Genomic DNA, 14,819 nt, shown 5'->3' on the forward strand with positions numbered 1-14,819 from the left:
TGAAAAATAATTTGAAAACTTTAATGATGTTATTTATATAGTATGATCATAAAATCTTTTAAATAAGGTACATTCAATTTCTCAGAGCATCTAATATTCAGATAATTTATAGTTCATACACTTTCTGACATTAAACAACTGACTATATAATTCATTTTTCTATAAAATGATATTACATCTTACACAGATAAAATTATATTATAAAAACATTCCACACTGGAAAACTGGCAGTATCTATTAGAAAACCCTACAAAGTTTCTATTAAAAATATATTTTATCTCTTTTGTCATAACAATAAACAGAATATTTTTTCTTTCTAAAATTGTCTTATACCATTTCTCTCTAGGATGATAATATGTACAAATCTTATATCTGAGTGAATATAAATAGCAACACTGTAATAGTCTTACAGCTATATTAGTAACTTTTACAGAAGAACATTGGCTTTCTAATAAAAGCCTCTAACACAACTGAAATCTCAAACCTATTTAAGTTAGAGATTCCCATATTCAGAGAGATTCAATGGAGTCTAGATTTTATTACTATTATTATTATTTCCAGTTGAATTACTGCAAGCAGTAATAAGAGAACACATAGTCAGTAGATACTGGGCCAGATACGACAGCTGGATAAACTATTGGGGATTTGTTGAATGTGGGAGGAGATATCAATTCTTTCTCCATGTCATAGTTTCTTTTAGTGTCCTGCAACAAAGTCAGTTATTGTTGGTATAAGGAATAAAACTGGGTGATCATTTTCAAAATAAAAGTATTTTGAGTCAGCTTAGGTCCAACTACATGAACAAGAAACATTGATGGGCTCTTGGTGGCAGTCTGCTAAATAAACTACTGAAACCCACCCCTGCTTGTCTAGCCAAGCCCCTAGCCCAAAGTAAATCTTCAGAGGGAAAAAATAACTAACAGTCAAGCTTGCCTAAGACCCTGCCTATGTGATAAGGCTCGTGCACCTGATAACCATTACAGTAAAGAGAATGTAATAGACAAACAGCTTCAGAATGAAGAAAAAGACATTGGTGACAAGTAAGAGAGCAGAAGCCTCCTGATTACTCAGCCATGAGGAAGTCGAGGAAGGGACCTATGTTTAGGGTTGTAAAAAATACCCTCTGCTGTCAATCAGCATGCCTGCCGTTCTGTGCTGACACTTGGCTTTGCAAAGCTATAAAATAGTCTGCCTCACTTTCTCTCCTCAGAGTCCTCAGTGTTCTTAATGTGGACTGTGGGGCCGGGCATCTTCATTCCCACCATTGATGGGAAAGGGATCACTGTGCCTTTTCAAGTGCCTGAGAAACAGTCTTCTCCTCCGTCCGCGCTGGCCCATCCCAAAGAAAACAGCGCAGTGACCATTTCTAGCTATAAACAGCTTATCTTCACTGACTGCACCCGGTTCCCTATCATTTCCAAAAACAGCTTCTGATACAACCTGTACATAGTGAAGCTGTGCAAGAACCTGATGGTCTTCTTCAGACTGTGGGTGACGGTTTTGGGGAAGTGGTATGGTTTCAAGTGCTTGAGTGCATACATCAGGCCCTTCAAGGTGTCTTGGTCTCCGTTTTTGATCCTCCACAAGCTGAGCAGCTTTAGGAGCTGCTCACTGGGTTTGCATGTCTTCCTCGTTCTCTCGATGTCCTCTGGGCCAACCTTCTTCCCAGGCAAGCTCTCCATCAAGACATAAAGCTGCTCTGCTGTGAGGTTTGCGTGGCCGATGTGCCGCTGAACACTGCTTTCACAGAGGTCAATGTCTGCACGAACCAAAGAGATGCTCATGTCATTCTTAGTCATCTAAGGCCTCAGACAGGCCCTCACACAATCTGAAACTTCATTTTAAGGGTAATCCTTTCCTGCTCTTCCTTAGGTGACTGAAGTGACTCTAGTTCTTTCTGATTGCTAAGATGATTTTGTTTTATGTTATAATAGGATAAACTACAATCTCTTTGAAGTACCCAACAACAGTCGTGTGAGAAGCTTGTGGTTTTGACAGTGAACAATGGAAAATTACAGACTCATCACCTTCAGTTTTCAAAGCAAGAATTGCAACTTTAAAATCACAGCATTTCAGGGAAGGAGAAAAAGAAACCAGAAATGAAGTATTCAGGTTCTCTATATTATAATGGAAATTTCATGGGTCGGTATCTAACCTTGGCCCTATTTGGCAAGAGACATTTTAACTAGCCTTTAATAAATATACATCGTGCTGGAGAAGCACCAGAGTGTGGCAGACATGGAAAGCCAGGAACAGGAGTCCAAGAACAGCAAACACATAGCCTGGAGGGCATTTCGGCAATGAGCTTGGGCATAAACATAAGAAGGAGTAACTAATGTCTCTATTAACGACATGAGTCATTTACTATCTGTGAGCCTTAAGGCAACTCTGTTCATCTTTCCAGGCTGCAATGTTCTCATTTATAAAGCAGGGAATTGGGTCCCTTCACATACTGACAGTCCCTGACTTTCCATTTCTTTTTATTTTTGCTTCAGGGCTAATTATAGGTTCAAAGAATAATTTTGTTTTTGCCAGAAACACAAGAAAAGATAACTCTGCATAAGTGAAAGCACTGGCCTGTCAAAGGGGAAGTAATTCTCCTAAAATCTATTGCCTTGACTTCCCATGTCTGAAGCTTTACGGGGAATGTAAGGAGACTCTGTCAGATACCAGGGTGGAGCAGGGTAATTTCTGCTCCATGCTGTCTGCATTAGGAAAACCTTTCCTCATCTCTGCGGCATGTCTTCCCTAATGGTAACTGAAGTCGAACTCTTTCCACTGTATGTCATTAAGTGTACAGTTCATGTGGACTCCAGCTCGTTTTCTCCTCTTTGGGTCTCTTCTCTCCATGCCTCGCTTTCTACCCTCCACACTATTTCTAAAAGAGATCCTTTAGGAATCTCTAGCACATTGCTTTTAGCTAGCCCTTTCTTCTGAGAAGCTCAAATGCTGATTGGACTTTACTAATCCTCACCACAGGTGTTCCTAAAATGGTAATTTGGATGCATATATAGTTAGGATTAATGAGAGATCATCTGCAAGACATTTAGTGCCCCTCGGCAGAGAATTACCAACAACAGCAGAGTGTGAAAAAACGTGAAGCAAGAGCCAAGAGACCAAGGACTTTCTTCTAGACAGACATGGCTGGAGGCTGAGGAAACAGCTGAGGAATCTGGGGGCAGAGTCCCACCATCCCCGGCTTAGTCCTGAAAGTAAGAGTTCACACCTCTTCTTTCAATCAGTGCAGAGGTGAGAACTGAGCCTTCCTTAGCTGTGACAGGAATCCTGTCTACACTATCACTTGGTAAGAAATTGTCAGTTCCATGATGATTCCAGGAGGGGAGCACCCACCCCACTACTTAGACAACTAGTCCCATTCGTGTTTTATGACAAATAGGTGTCTCTGATTGTTGATTGACTCATTATTTCAGGAGATGGTACCTTGGATGATCTTCTTCACCATCTCTTGGTCTTTGTTTTGATGCTTCCATATCTTCAGCAGCTGGAAAGTTTGTTCTTGTGAGCTATGTCTCCGCATTATCCTCTCTACACTCTCTGCGTTCACTTTTGTCCCAGGCAAATTGTCTACGAGAACACTGAGCCAATTCGGTGTAAACTTGGTAGGAACAGCAAACCTGAAGAATGCCTCTTCGCACAGGGTGACATCTGTAGAAAAGTGGAAAATAAAAAGATTCACCGAACACATCAATTTCCTGCAGTCTTTCCAGCAAAAGAAAAAGACAAAGCAAATCCAACCACAAAATGAGTATGGGGGTTGAGTTTTCTGTGAGACAACATGTTAAAATGGGAAGTTTAAATAAACAACTTTCTTTTGGTTGCTCTTAGTAGTAAAGACTAACTGGACTTAATGTGTTGTCTAATGTTCTTTTGTCTTCCTTTGTCATTTTTTGGGAAGGGGTAAGTTAATATATGTATAATGAGAATATTAATATGGATACACACAAATAATAGGCAAAAATTCTACAACTCAATATAAATATTAATACTTTACTAAAAGTTTACTTAGTGACTACTGGGTACCACAAGGTCAATGTCAAAGAAAAACCAAAACACAAACTCACTGCCTAGAAGGAACTTAAACTATAATCAAAATAGTGTTATTATTTTATGTGCAATCATGATAGGGTATTGTTTTGTGTATATTTAGCAAACATGTTGCTTAGCAGTAGAAATGAGGCAGGGAACATAGAGCTGAGTGTTAAGTCGTTAACCGTCTACATTTATCCTAAGCAAATTTCACAATGTTTTTCATAAATATCAAACTAGAAAGTAAAGGACTTGGCATATACTAAATACTCAGTTGCAAACATAAAATGTAAGCTGAAATAAAAACAATGCTAAGGCTAGAATTAACTCTTTTCATTACCCTTTTCACTCATTTTATTTGTCAGATAAGAAAAGATAAAAGATAAATTAACTAAGGTATCTAGCTGGTACCACAGTGAAAAAATAGTGGAAGTATTGGGAACTCTAAACAATGCCTGTGTCCATTCCTGTCCTTCATGTTTCTGTGTAGCAGAGAGAGACATTTTGAGAGAGTCACGCTGGTTTGTGTCATTGCTTGCCCTGATGCCGGAAAGCACATAGTACTGGTGTGTAAGTCCCACCGTGACTTGTTGAGATCAGTGTGGTAGCAGAAGGACTGGAGAGAGAACACACCAATCCCATCACCCACAGGGAGTGGTTTGATCTGTATGTGGGGACTACCTGCGAAGAACTGAGTACAACCAAAGCATCCTGGAGCTTCCGTGCAATGAAGCTATGGATACGATTGGTCGTGAAGCCAAGTTTTCATTTCTAATTTCTCATCAGTTTATGTCATTTTGCTTATTAGTTGCCAATGTATACCTTAGCTAGTAAACATTCTTAGAAATGATAGAAATGTGTAAGTTAATTCGATAATTTGAAGTCTGCTAATTTGGGCGCAAGCAATCAGCTTGCTACCACCAATGGGCTCTGCTGGATTTTAGTGTGAAAGTGTGGAAGCAGTGGGGAGAGTTGGGGGCTTGAGCTGCCCCTGTGATCACGGAGGAGGCCAGATTGTTAGTATGAGCTTATAGAAACTATTAGGCAGGTTAAGAGTCAAGAAAGGCAAAATGTGAGTTTGTATTCCTCTTGGAGGAGGAAGATATGCCGAGATGGTAAGAAGGCAGTGTGGTTTGGGGTATAATTACCTATTCCGCATTTTTGTGTTGCTTCTCTGTTTCCAGAACATACATTGTCATGGGATCCATTTCCTCTTTGAATTAGCAAGAGGCCAAGTGCGCTGCAGTTCGTGTGTTTCCTACAGGGGGCTTTCGAAGACGTCTCATTTGAGAAGAACCCATCTGGACATCTTTTGCAAACTGTATTTCGCTCCGGGGTTCCTGTGGAAAATACCCTGCAATTTAGTGCCTTCTTCCCCAATGCTTTCACTGTACATAACGTCTAGGCACAGTTCTGAACTGAATTTTCACTTAGCTTTTATTGCTACCACATAGTGCAGGAAAGTTTCAGAATTTCCATTTTTCACTTCATTAGACAGAAATAACAAAACATCAACAGCCAGCCCCTCCGGCTCTTTCCCCTTCTTGTAATACCCACACAAGGTTTTTAGTGCTGTTACCTACAAAATGCTCCTGAAATGGGAGATGAAAAGAGAGGGGGAGTGGGGTACTCATCAGTCCTGTCTCTGATGAAGTGCCAGTAAGATTTGCCAACCGTATTCTTCGCACAATTATTCCTGGAAAAATCATCAAGATAACTGCTCTGTGTCTGCTTTACTTTCACTCTTTGAAATCAGCACCCATTGAATGTTGCATCGTTAAATTCCAATCATTTCTTACAGAACTTCTTTCTCTCCGAGCTCTTAATTGTGAAACTTGCTAACCTTGAGAACAGCACGTTATAGCAAACTCCTGAAGGTGGTATTAAAGTTGACTGCTGACTCACAAACGTAAGCCCAACGTTGAACTACATGATAAACAGACGATAATACAGCATTCGTTTACAGTGTTGAGTAAAGAGCGTGGCTAAATCTTTAGGATGGGTAACTACAAGGGTATTCTACTTCATGTTTTTAAGGCATTTAATACCTCTGAAGACATTATTGGTTATGAAAACTCAAACCAAGAGACTTTCAATAGAGTTGCCACCGAAAATAAACATATTCAAACCCTGAACTCTATTATGCATGGACGCAACACACATTACAGTATATTTGCATATGAAAATACCTCCATCTAGTGTAAGTTGGCTGAACAGATTTAAACTTCAGTATTCAAATGTAGATTGCACAGTCCAACTCTGGCTCATGCAAGATAACAAACACAAAGGAGACGAATGAAAGTTACAGAAAGTTATTAAATTTCATTTATTAAGAAGTTCCACCTCCCATTTCATTGTGTCTTCTACCCTTCCTGGAAAGAAAGCAGTAAAACGGATTGGTTCTAGTCTCATCTCCTCTCTCCTCCTTTATAAAAAGATTGATGATTCATTGACCTGTAAAAATGACAAAGGGCTAGCGGAGACAAGGAGGAGGAGAAACCACAGGCCCCATGTCTCCCATAAATGCTATTTTCAACACTGTCATGACATTGTCTTAAGAACCACCCTCACCAAACAAAGAGGAATTGGTTTGGGTTTGGTTTTCAGTGTACTCTCTTACGACATTCCTCCTGTTAAGTGGAACCCCACTCCACGCTAAGTTCTACAGTGTTGTAAGTAGAAATATTTAGGCGCCCAGGCTCTGCCAGCTTACTGAGAATAAATGACTTGAGTGTGTGGACGTAAGAATCCATTTGCCAACTGCCACATTATCGACACAGAAAGGGAATTTGTCATTATTCAGCTACATGTTTGTGACTTGAGTTTTCTGATGTCACCTAACAAGAAGGTCATCTATATAAAATAGTTTCTTAGATAAACTTGCCTTTCCAATTCTTTAACAAGAAGATTCAAGAATGACAGATATAAAGTTTATATTTGGGTGGAGGCTTCATCTAATAACCTCTCTGAGTAAGACTTCTTTTGAAACACTTTTGTGCCTAAAAAAGATGTAGCAATCTGAGCAATGATTTTTGCCTCGTTGATATCAGTAGAAACAACGAACGTCTATTCTGGCAGGCAAGATGTGAAACACTACAATGATACAATGAATTGCAATTCACTATGACAGCCCTAAGTAACTCGTCAGGAAATAGAGGGCTGGCCAGCAGGTGGATATGAAGAGAAGAAAGTGAAACAATCTTGGCTTCAAAACAACAACAAAAAGAGTTAGCAAATATTTTGTAGAATAACATCACACAATCCTTCCTTCCCTTTGACCTGGCAACCTCTTATTTTCCATGTAGAATCACCTTGCAGGTTTTTGGAGAGAAAAAGTTGAATAAACTCTATCATGTGCCTTTGTTCTAAATCTTCTGGCTAACTCTTAGTTCACCCCATAGAAGTATTTCCACGCTTGTGAAAACAACCACCTTATTATTTCTGGTATTTCCACAATTTTCAACTTTCGGAGCTGTACTGTCCATGCTTAATTTCCGCATCTGTTCGACATAGCTCATAGAACTGGAGTAAGTAGACTTGCTTGAGTTTTTCTCCCTATTGGTTGGTATAGCATTGAGTTCCACAGTATCACCCAATAAGTGGGAAATAGCAGTTCTTTCTCCTTCAAATGCTCCGCCTAGCGGTGTTGCTATGGGCTCTCCTGTGGTGATCATTCTTTTAAAGATTTGCTACAGAAGACACTAACTAGACTCAAGCTTTTGTTTGGGGTTTTGTTTGTTTGTTGCCTTTCTTGAAGCATGGTCTCATGCCATAGCCTAGGCTACACCCTTGTTGGCCTCAACCTTGTCGTCATCCCTGGTGCATCTTTAGAGATGGGACTCCCCAAGCCTTGGCTGCTACACCTGACTTTATGCTTTCCATGCATGACTTCAAACCTAAAATATTTGTCATCTAAACTTAAACTTGTTATAAGCAATGAACATGTACTCGGCATACCTGTACTATGACCTCTCAACCAGGAGCAAATTGGCTCTCACAATGGAGGGAGGCCTGCAGCTGGTAGCTAGTTGCTAGACACCAGGGCTCCTGATAAGCCCTCACAGGGCTTAGAGAGAGAGGCACAGGAAAGCCTCCCACAGGGAAAATGATCCAGCTTAAGTCAAGAGTGCTGGGTTGAGGGATCCTGCTTTAAAGTGAGTAATCAGAATATACAACGATTACTCTTCCTTCCTGCTAAGTGGATGCTCTTCGTTTTCCGAAGGCACAAGCAGTTGTAGTCTACAGGGCAGCTTCACGTGCGTGCTAGAAATGGAAAATGGGTTTCAGCTTTCAAAGTTTCTCACTAGCCCCAGCCCATGCTGCCAGGAACACAAGAAGAGAAAGTACTTGTTTCTACACAAGGACTTCCCGTTGGTTTGACAATCTGTTTTGTCTAAGATAAAGAATAAGCTGGTTAGAAGGTTTGCTACTATCTTTATCCTCCCAAACATTCAACTCCCATGCCCAAAGGAGAACCAGCTTCATTTTTAATAATGAAATGTATTTCCCCAAGCCATTCCCATTTTTACATAATTAATTATAACTGCTCATTGTTAGTGCTCCAGAGTCTCATTAATATCAGCATAATTAGTCTCCTGGTATCGATTAACATTTCTGATGTTTGTCAAAACGCCCTGTAATCTGAAGCTGTCCATGCCGAAGTGAGACGTGGTAGTGTATATCAGCTACTCGTGGTGCAACTCAGATGGCAGGCCTTGAAAACGGAGCAATCTATCATGCATCTCATTAGGGAGCAATTTGCTACATTCGAGATTCCTCACTAAATCATACTGTAGTGGCAAAGTATTCCTTTGAGAAAAGTCCTTTGGAAACAATCCAGATATACAGCACACAGTTAGCAGGTACGGTTATCTTTTATCAGGACAAGCATACCCTTAACTAGCTACTGTCTGGCTTTGCACGGACCTAATTGGTTTTGCTGCACATTGTAACAGGTACCTACCAGCCTGCACCACTCCAAAGCCTGGTGGACAGCTCCTGTGCTTCAAGCAGAATTCTAGCTCCAGGTAGCGCCCTTCCTCACATTCACACACGCGGTTGTGGGTACGGTTGCACTCCTGCTTCACGGACTGCAGCTCCTTGCACACTGGACTGCAGTACACACACTCATCACTGGTGTGCCAGCTGTCTGTGTAAGAGTGGTCAGGACAAGGGACACACAGTGTCTTCCTTCTCGCTGTACAGTGCTGTTTTAGGTAGGTGCCGGGAGAACACTTGTCACACAGGATCTGACGACGGGTTTCTGCGTCATAATGATGGTACTTTGGAGGAAAGGATTCCTGGGTGGTCCATTCAATGATGTCCAGGAGCTAGAAGAGACACAATGGTTAAATAGAGTGGAAATGTGGTGGTAGTTCTGTGCAAAGGCAACATCTGAGTCAAAAATCACTCACTACCTAACCTAAATGCCATTCCAAGGAGACCCAACACAAAGAAGGTTCCAAAGCCACAGCTTTGCTTTTCATGGTTTCTGCCAATAGTCAAGAGGATAGACAGAAACAGACAAAGTGATGCACACTCATAGACAACTATAATTAAAAAAAAAAAAGAATAGAACTAATGATACTTGGGTAACACTGAGTAACCATTTGAGACTTCATCATCCCAGGTCTGAGGATCATCTCTGGATTAGTGAGTGGATGAACTGGTCACTCTCACTTTGGCTACACCATAGTCACCTAGACTCCTTGTTAAAAATGAAGACCTCCAATCCTCATGCCTGGAAGCAGTATGGTTCTATTGGTGGGGAGTTGGTCTTGGGAGTTAACAATATTAATGAACCAAAGTCATGTGTTGATTCTGATGTATGGAAAGAACCAACTAAGAACTGTTTTCTTACTGACTTGACAAATAGTTACTGAGCCTTTACTGTGGGCCAGACTCTTGTTCAAAGTATTCCAGATACAGGTCTAAGTTAAACAGTTCAGAAATTCTGTGTCATGACATTTACAGTCCAGTTAGAGGAGAAAATACATAGAGTAAAATTAAATGGAATATTAGAAACTAAGCGTCATTTTAAATATACATGGGAAAGCAGGTTAAGGAGATGGGAAACATGGAGTGGAAGATGCGGGGAGTATGATTGCTAATGTGGTCACAGTGGCTGGACTCACAACTAGATAATGGTTCTTTTAGTTTCCTTAATTACGACTTAATGATGAAAAGCAATAGAATAAAGAGTTGATGATGTGGGAAAGTACATGATTATCAGTGGCCATTCACAGCATGAATCATTCATTCATTCATTGATTTATTAATGCAACAGAGCCATGGGAAATGTCTACTAGGTGTCAGGAACTAGGAATATCCTAGAATCACACATGAGTACAGTCTCTTTAAGCTTGCAATCCACTAGGAAGAGTCCTGGAATTTTAAGATTGAAACTTTCTCCAGCAAGCCTGCAGGCTGACAATCTTGTCTTGCATAGATAAAACACATGTAGAAGAGGAAAGGACTGCCTCTGCCAGGGATAACTGGGAGAAACAGCATGGCAAGGATGCTTTTTGGAGGACCACCATCACATGAACTCTGACTTTTGTTCTGCGTCCCCAAAGGTCTTCACAGAACACTGAAGAACAACTCCATGCTAATTACTGGAAACATGTTCTCAGAAGAAGCAGTGTCATCTGTGTGTGGAGAGTGGCTTGCTTGGTTTTTAAAGTTTGTTTTTGGGACAGGGATCAACACTGACTGTTTACAGTTTGGGGGACAGTGTCAAAACAAACACCATTTTTTTTCCAAACTCTGTTGCTTGTAGAGCTCAGGAAATATCCCCCGCTCACCACCACACACACCTGGGAAAAGCATGCCCAGCTAGAGAAACAGCATTCCCTATTAAATCTGTAGTGGCCAAGGTGAAGACTAGCCCCTTTCATAAGCATACAGCATTTTAATCTAAGTGACTCCATTCACTTCCCAGTGGAACATAGCCAGTATCTTAGACCATATGAGCTGATAAAATGAAAGGAAAAAACCCAAATACCTCCTCCAAGATGATGGATTTTTTTTAGCAGAGAGAATTTTTCAGAGTGCTTTGATGTGAGACACTCCAATCAAGAAGCTGAGAGCGGAGGAGTGCAAAGTCTGGCCTGCTGGTTCACCAGGGCACCCCATAACTTGAGGGGTTCAGATGAAAGCACGTTCTTTCATTTCCCTGAGACAATTCATTGGCTTGAAGGAAGCGAAGATGAAATGACTGCCTGGCTGATTGTTCAATTGAATACGCTATGAGACATGTTTTAAGGATCTGGTTCAACTATTTCTCCAATCGCCAGCGCTACGGCATGAGGTTTTCCTAACACAACACGCAAACCCATATGAAAGCAATGAGACACACTTTTATTTTTTTTCTATTGCTGTTCATTTTAAGTTTCCTGGAAAGCCACATTTGAGGGTTCTGTCTGCCTTTAGGAGGTCTGGCTCAGAGGTCCAGAGAGGCTGTTTATCTCGAGTGCTACATCCAGCCATGCTTCTCATCCTTGTCCTGTGCCCATTTCCACAGAGGTCAAGATGCTCATTCGTTCATCAACATTGTGATGATGATTATTCCATTACTCCAATGTGATGAAGATGGGATGGGGAAGGAAAACAGTAACCACTCATATGCTTTACCCTGCAGAGTCACACAAACACCACCAACTTAGTACTTCTAACCTGGAAATGCAAAATCGGAAATGCTCCAAAATCCAAACCTTCTCAACTCTCATGTAAGTGCTCAAGAACTTTCAGATTTTGTGGAATTTGGGGTTTAGAATTTTGCAATAAGAGCTGTCAAAGCATATGCATATATTCTTAAATCATTTTTAATAGTCAAAATCTGAAGTAGTTCAGACTCTTATCACCAAGAACACTAGTACAATTGGTATTTTTCTAGGAAGTAGACACGGTGTTGTTTCCCTGCACTGATACTGTGGAAAATAAGCATTTCTTTAAGATATAGGGAAATTATGGTGGGAGTAATTGAGAAAAATGAATAGACAAGGTGTGGATTTAAGAATTAGGGAGTAATTAGTAGGGACAATTTCCTCAAGACTACCGTGTGGAATTAAAACCCAGAAGGCTTTGAAGAATGATGGACTTGTTTTCAGCAAGTTGAATTGGACCTCTGTGCTTTACTTGGAAAAAACTCCACTTTAGTAAAAGAACAGAACTCTGTGTGGTCAAAATCAGATAGTTAGGTCTCAATCTTTGGTTAGCCCCAATTCCCACACAGAATTTCTGGACTCAGTGGCTGCACAGAGGATGGGCAAGATGAATAGTCTTTTCTTACTTCCTTTTGCATTTCCTGGAGCAATGAAAGATACGTGGTCCTAACATTAGTTGTTGCTCCTTTGCCTACTGATAAGATTTAAAACCTAATAAGGCTTTACAAATAGATTCCTGTGTAATGCCATCTTCCTGAACATCTATAGAGGCTGAGACAACATATACACATGTCTGCTGAGCCTTAACGTGTTTTTTATAGATGGGAACATCTTTTCTTTTTTATGTTTGATTTGTAAATGAAATTAAATGCAACTTTCCTTTTTTTTTAGTATTTCCTCTTTTGGCCTCTTTCCATTCTGCATCTAACTATTATCTGGTCCAATCGCTTGTACTAGAAAGTCATCTGTAAGTCCTACAGTCTAGCATTTCTCGCCAGTCTGGGATTTCCTTTGGAAGCTTCCATACTATTTTTCTTGAAAGCATAGTTAAAGTTCTATCTCTAAAGGCTTGTTACCCACTTCCATGTCTAATGTTACACCATTAAAGAATCTTCTGTTCCAAGCCTTCCATCCTTTCTTATCTACCAAATGTTTAGAGAGGATGGAACTGAGCGAAGATGGTGAGGAGATTTAACTGGCTCTCTGGGGTCTTTTCTAGCTTTATCATTGCTGTGTTCTTGGGTTTGGCAGTTTGGTGAGTAATGAACTAAGAAGCGACTCTTCTTGTCTCACCCCCTTTGCTCTCCTCTATTTACCAACTTCTTGGCATGGAGCCTTTGCATACCAATCCCCACTTTTCAGGTTCAGGTTCACCTATGCCTTCCACCCCCCTCTTAAATGACAAGTGATTTGACTCGAGTCTTCTCTCGGTTTATTTGACTACATGACTTCCTAAAGGACAAAAGAATACACTTCCTCTGGCAGGTTTATTTTTGCATTATGCAATACAGACAGCCCCATACTACTGAGCTTGCTCTCTGGTCTGCAGAACCATGAATGACCGACCCAGTGGGTTTCCATTTATGGAAGATTCATTAAGAGCATCCCACGCAGAGCCTGAAAATAGTCAGTTGGTTTGGGAGTTCCTTTTGTAATCCCCCGTCATGATCTTTGCCACAGAAAACTATTTGAGGACTGTCCAGAGTTAGCTAAACATCTGGTCAGTTTGTAAACCATGCCATTCTAAAGTTCATCTCAGTGGTTAAAGGAAACATCCAGGATACATACAGTTGAGAGTTTCATGAAGATTGCCTGTTGTATAAATAACAAAACGTATTAAAAAATAAACTTTTCACATTAAGTTCCATTTATTAATTTTTTTTGTCATTTTAGTCTTTTGGAGTCCCCCATTTTCCCTCCATTCCTTAATTAATTAGCTCATTCACCAAACATTGATTAAAACAATCACTGTTCTCTGTAAATTCAGCTAGATGATAGATTCAATGTAAATCCAGCCTGGTGTAAGATATGAATAAGCTACTCATTGATTTAAAAAAAAATGGAGGTATAAAAAGGAACTGGAGATGAAGGAAAGGACTGAACAGACAATCAGATCAGAAATTATAAGAAACAGTTGATAATAAGGGAGGGAAGGATAGATGAATGTTGGCTGATTTGGGAGGGAAGAGCTGGTAACAAAAGGAGCAGATGAATTTTGAATCTCCCAAGGTAAGGTCTCCATTAATAGCTGAAAAGAGAAGTGTGAGTGAGTATGCAGGAATAAAGAGAAGTACTCTAGGTAGGAACTTTTTTTTTTTCATATGAGATACAAGCAATGATGCTAAGCAAATAGCTGGGAAATACATACTGAGAATTCAGGGCAGAAATGCAGTGAAGGAGCCAACTTTGAAGGTTCTGAGCACACAAATGTCTCTAGGAGCCGAGGAAATGCATTATCCAAGGGTATTGTATACAAGCAGAAGATGGAAAAAATACACACTAACTTTTAGTATTTGCAAATACTTGTGAGATGAGATGAAGAAGAGAAAGTAAAAATGTATGGATATCGTGGACAGTTTTGAGAAGCATACAAAATGTGTCATGAATGAAGCTGTGAAAAGCATACAGCCTGGCAACTCAATGGGGACTAACGTGCACTTTCTGCTGGAGAGCTGGAGAAGTTGCATTTCGATTCTGTTGACCAGATTGCATACTTAGTTCTACCACTGCCTCGGTGACCCTAGGCCACCAGTTCCTAAAATGAGAATGATTCTGGTTTTTATGTTCCCCAAATAATTATTTTCAAATCAATAGGAATATGGTGACCCTGAGCCCCCAGTTCTAAAATAAGAATGATTCTGATTTTTATGTTCCCCAAATAATTATTTTCAAATCAATAGGAATATGGTGACCCTGGGCCACCAGTTCCTAAAATGAGAATGATTCTGGTTTTTATGTTCCCCAAATAATTATTTTCAAATCAATAGGGATATAGAAACTTCTTTTCTTCTGATGATCAATATCAGTTTTTATTTGCTTCTGCCCATAGGCTAGGACCCTCAACTCCATCTCCATTCTTGCACAAACTCTCAAGTTATGTGGCAGGAA

General features: G+C 40.2%; 1 protein-coding gene across 1 annotated transcript in view; it reads right to left on the reverse strand.

Moving 5' to 3' along the window:
- Tnfrsf11b (TNF receptor superfamily member 11b) overlaps nucleotides 1-14,819 on the reverse strand; it is a 27,563-nt gene continuing 12,744 nt past the window's right edge. The window contains exons 2-5 of the mRNA XM_052747812.1: nucleotides 9,011-9,377; nucleotides 5,196-5,387; nucleotides 3,442-3,666; nucleotides 1-1,759 (exon numbers count right to left, since the gene is read on the reverse strand). Coding sequence (XP_052603772.1) covers nucleotides 1,371-1,759; nucleotides 3,442-3,666; nucleotides 5,196-5,387; nucleotides 9,011-9,377 — 1,173 coding nt within the window. The 3' untranslated portion in view covers nucleotides 1-1,370. The remainder of the gene's footprint in view (nucleotides 1,760-3,441; nucleotides 3,667-5,195; nucleotides 5,388-9,010; nucleotides 9,378-14,819) is intronic.

Source organism: Peromyscus californicus, unplaced genomic scaffold (assembly GCF_007827085.1).
Source record: "Peromyscus californicus insignis strain IS unplaced genomic scaffold, ASM782708v3 Scaffold_20__1_contigs__length_68692818, whole genome shotgun sequence".
NCBI classification, from domain to species: Eukaryota; Metazoa; Chordata; class Mammalia; order Rodentia; family Cricetidae; genus Peromyscus; species Peromyscus californicus.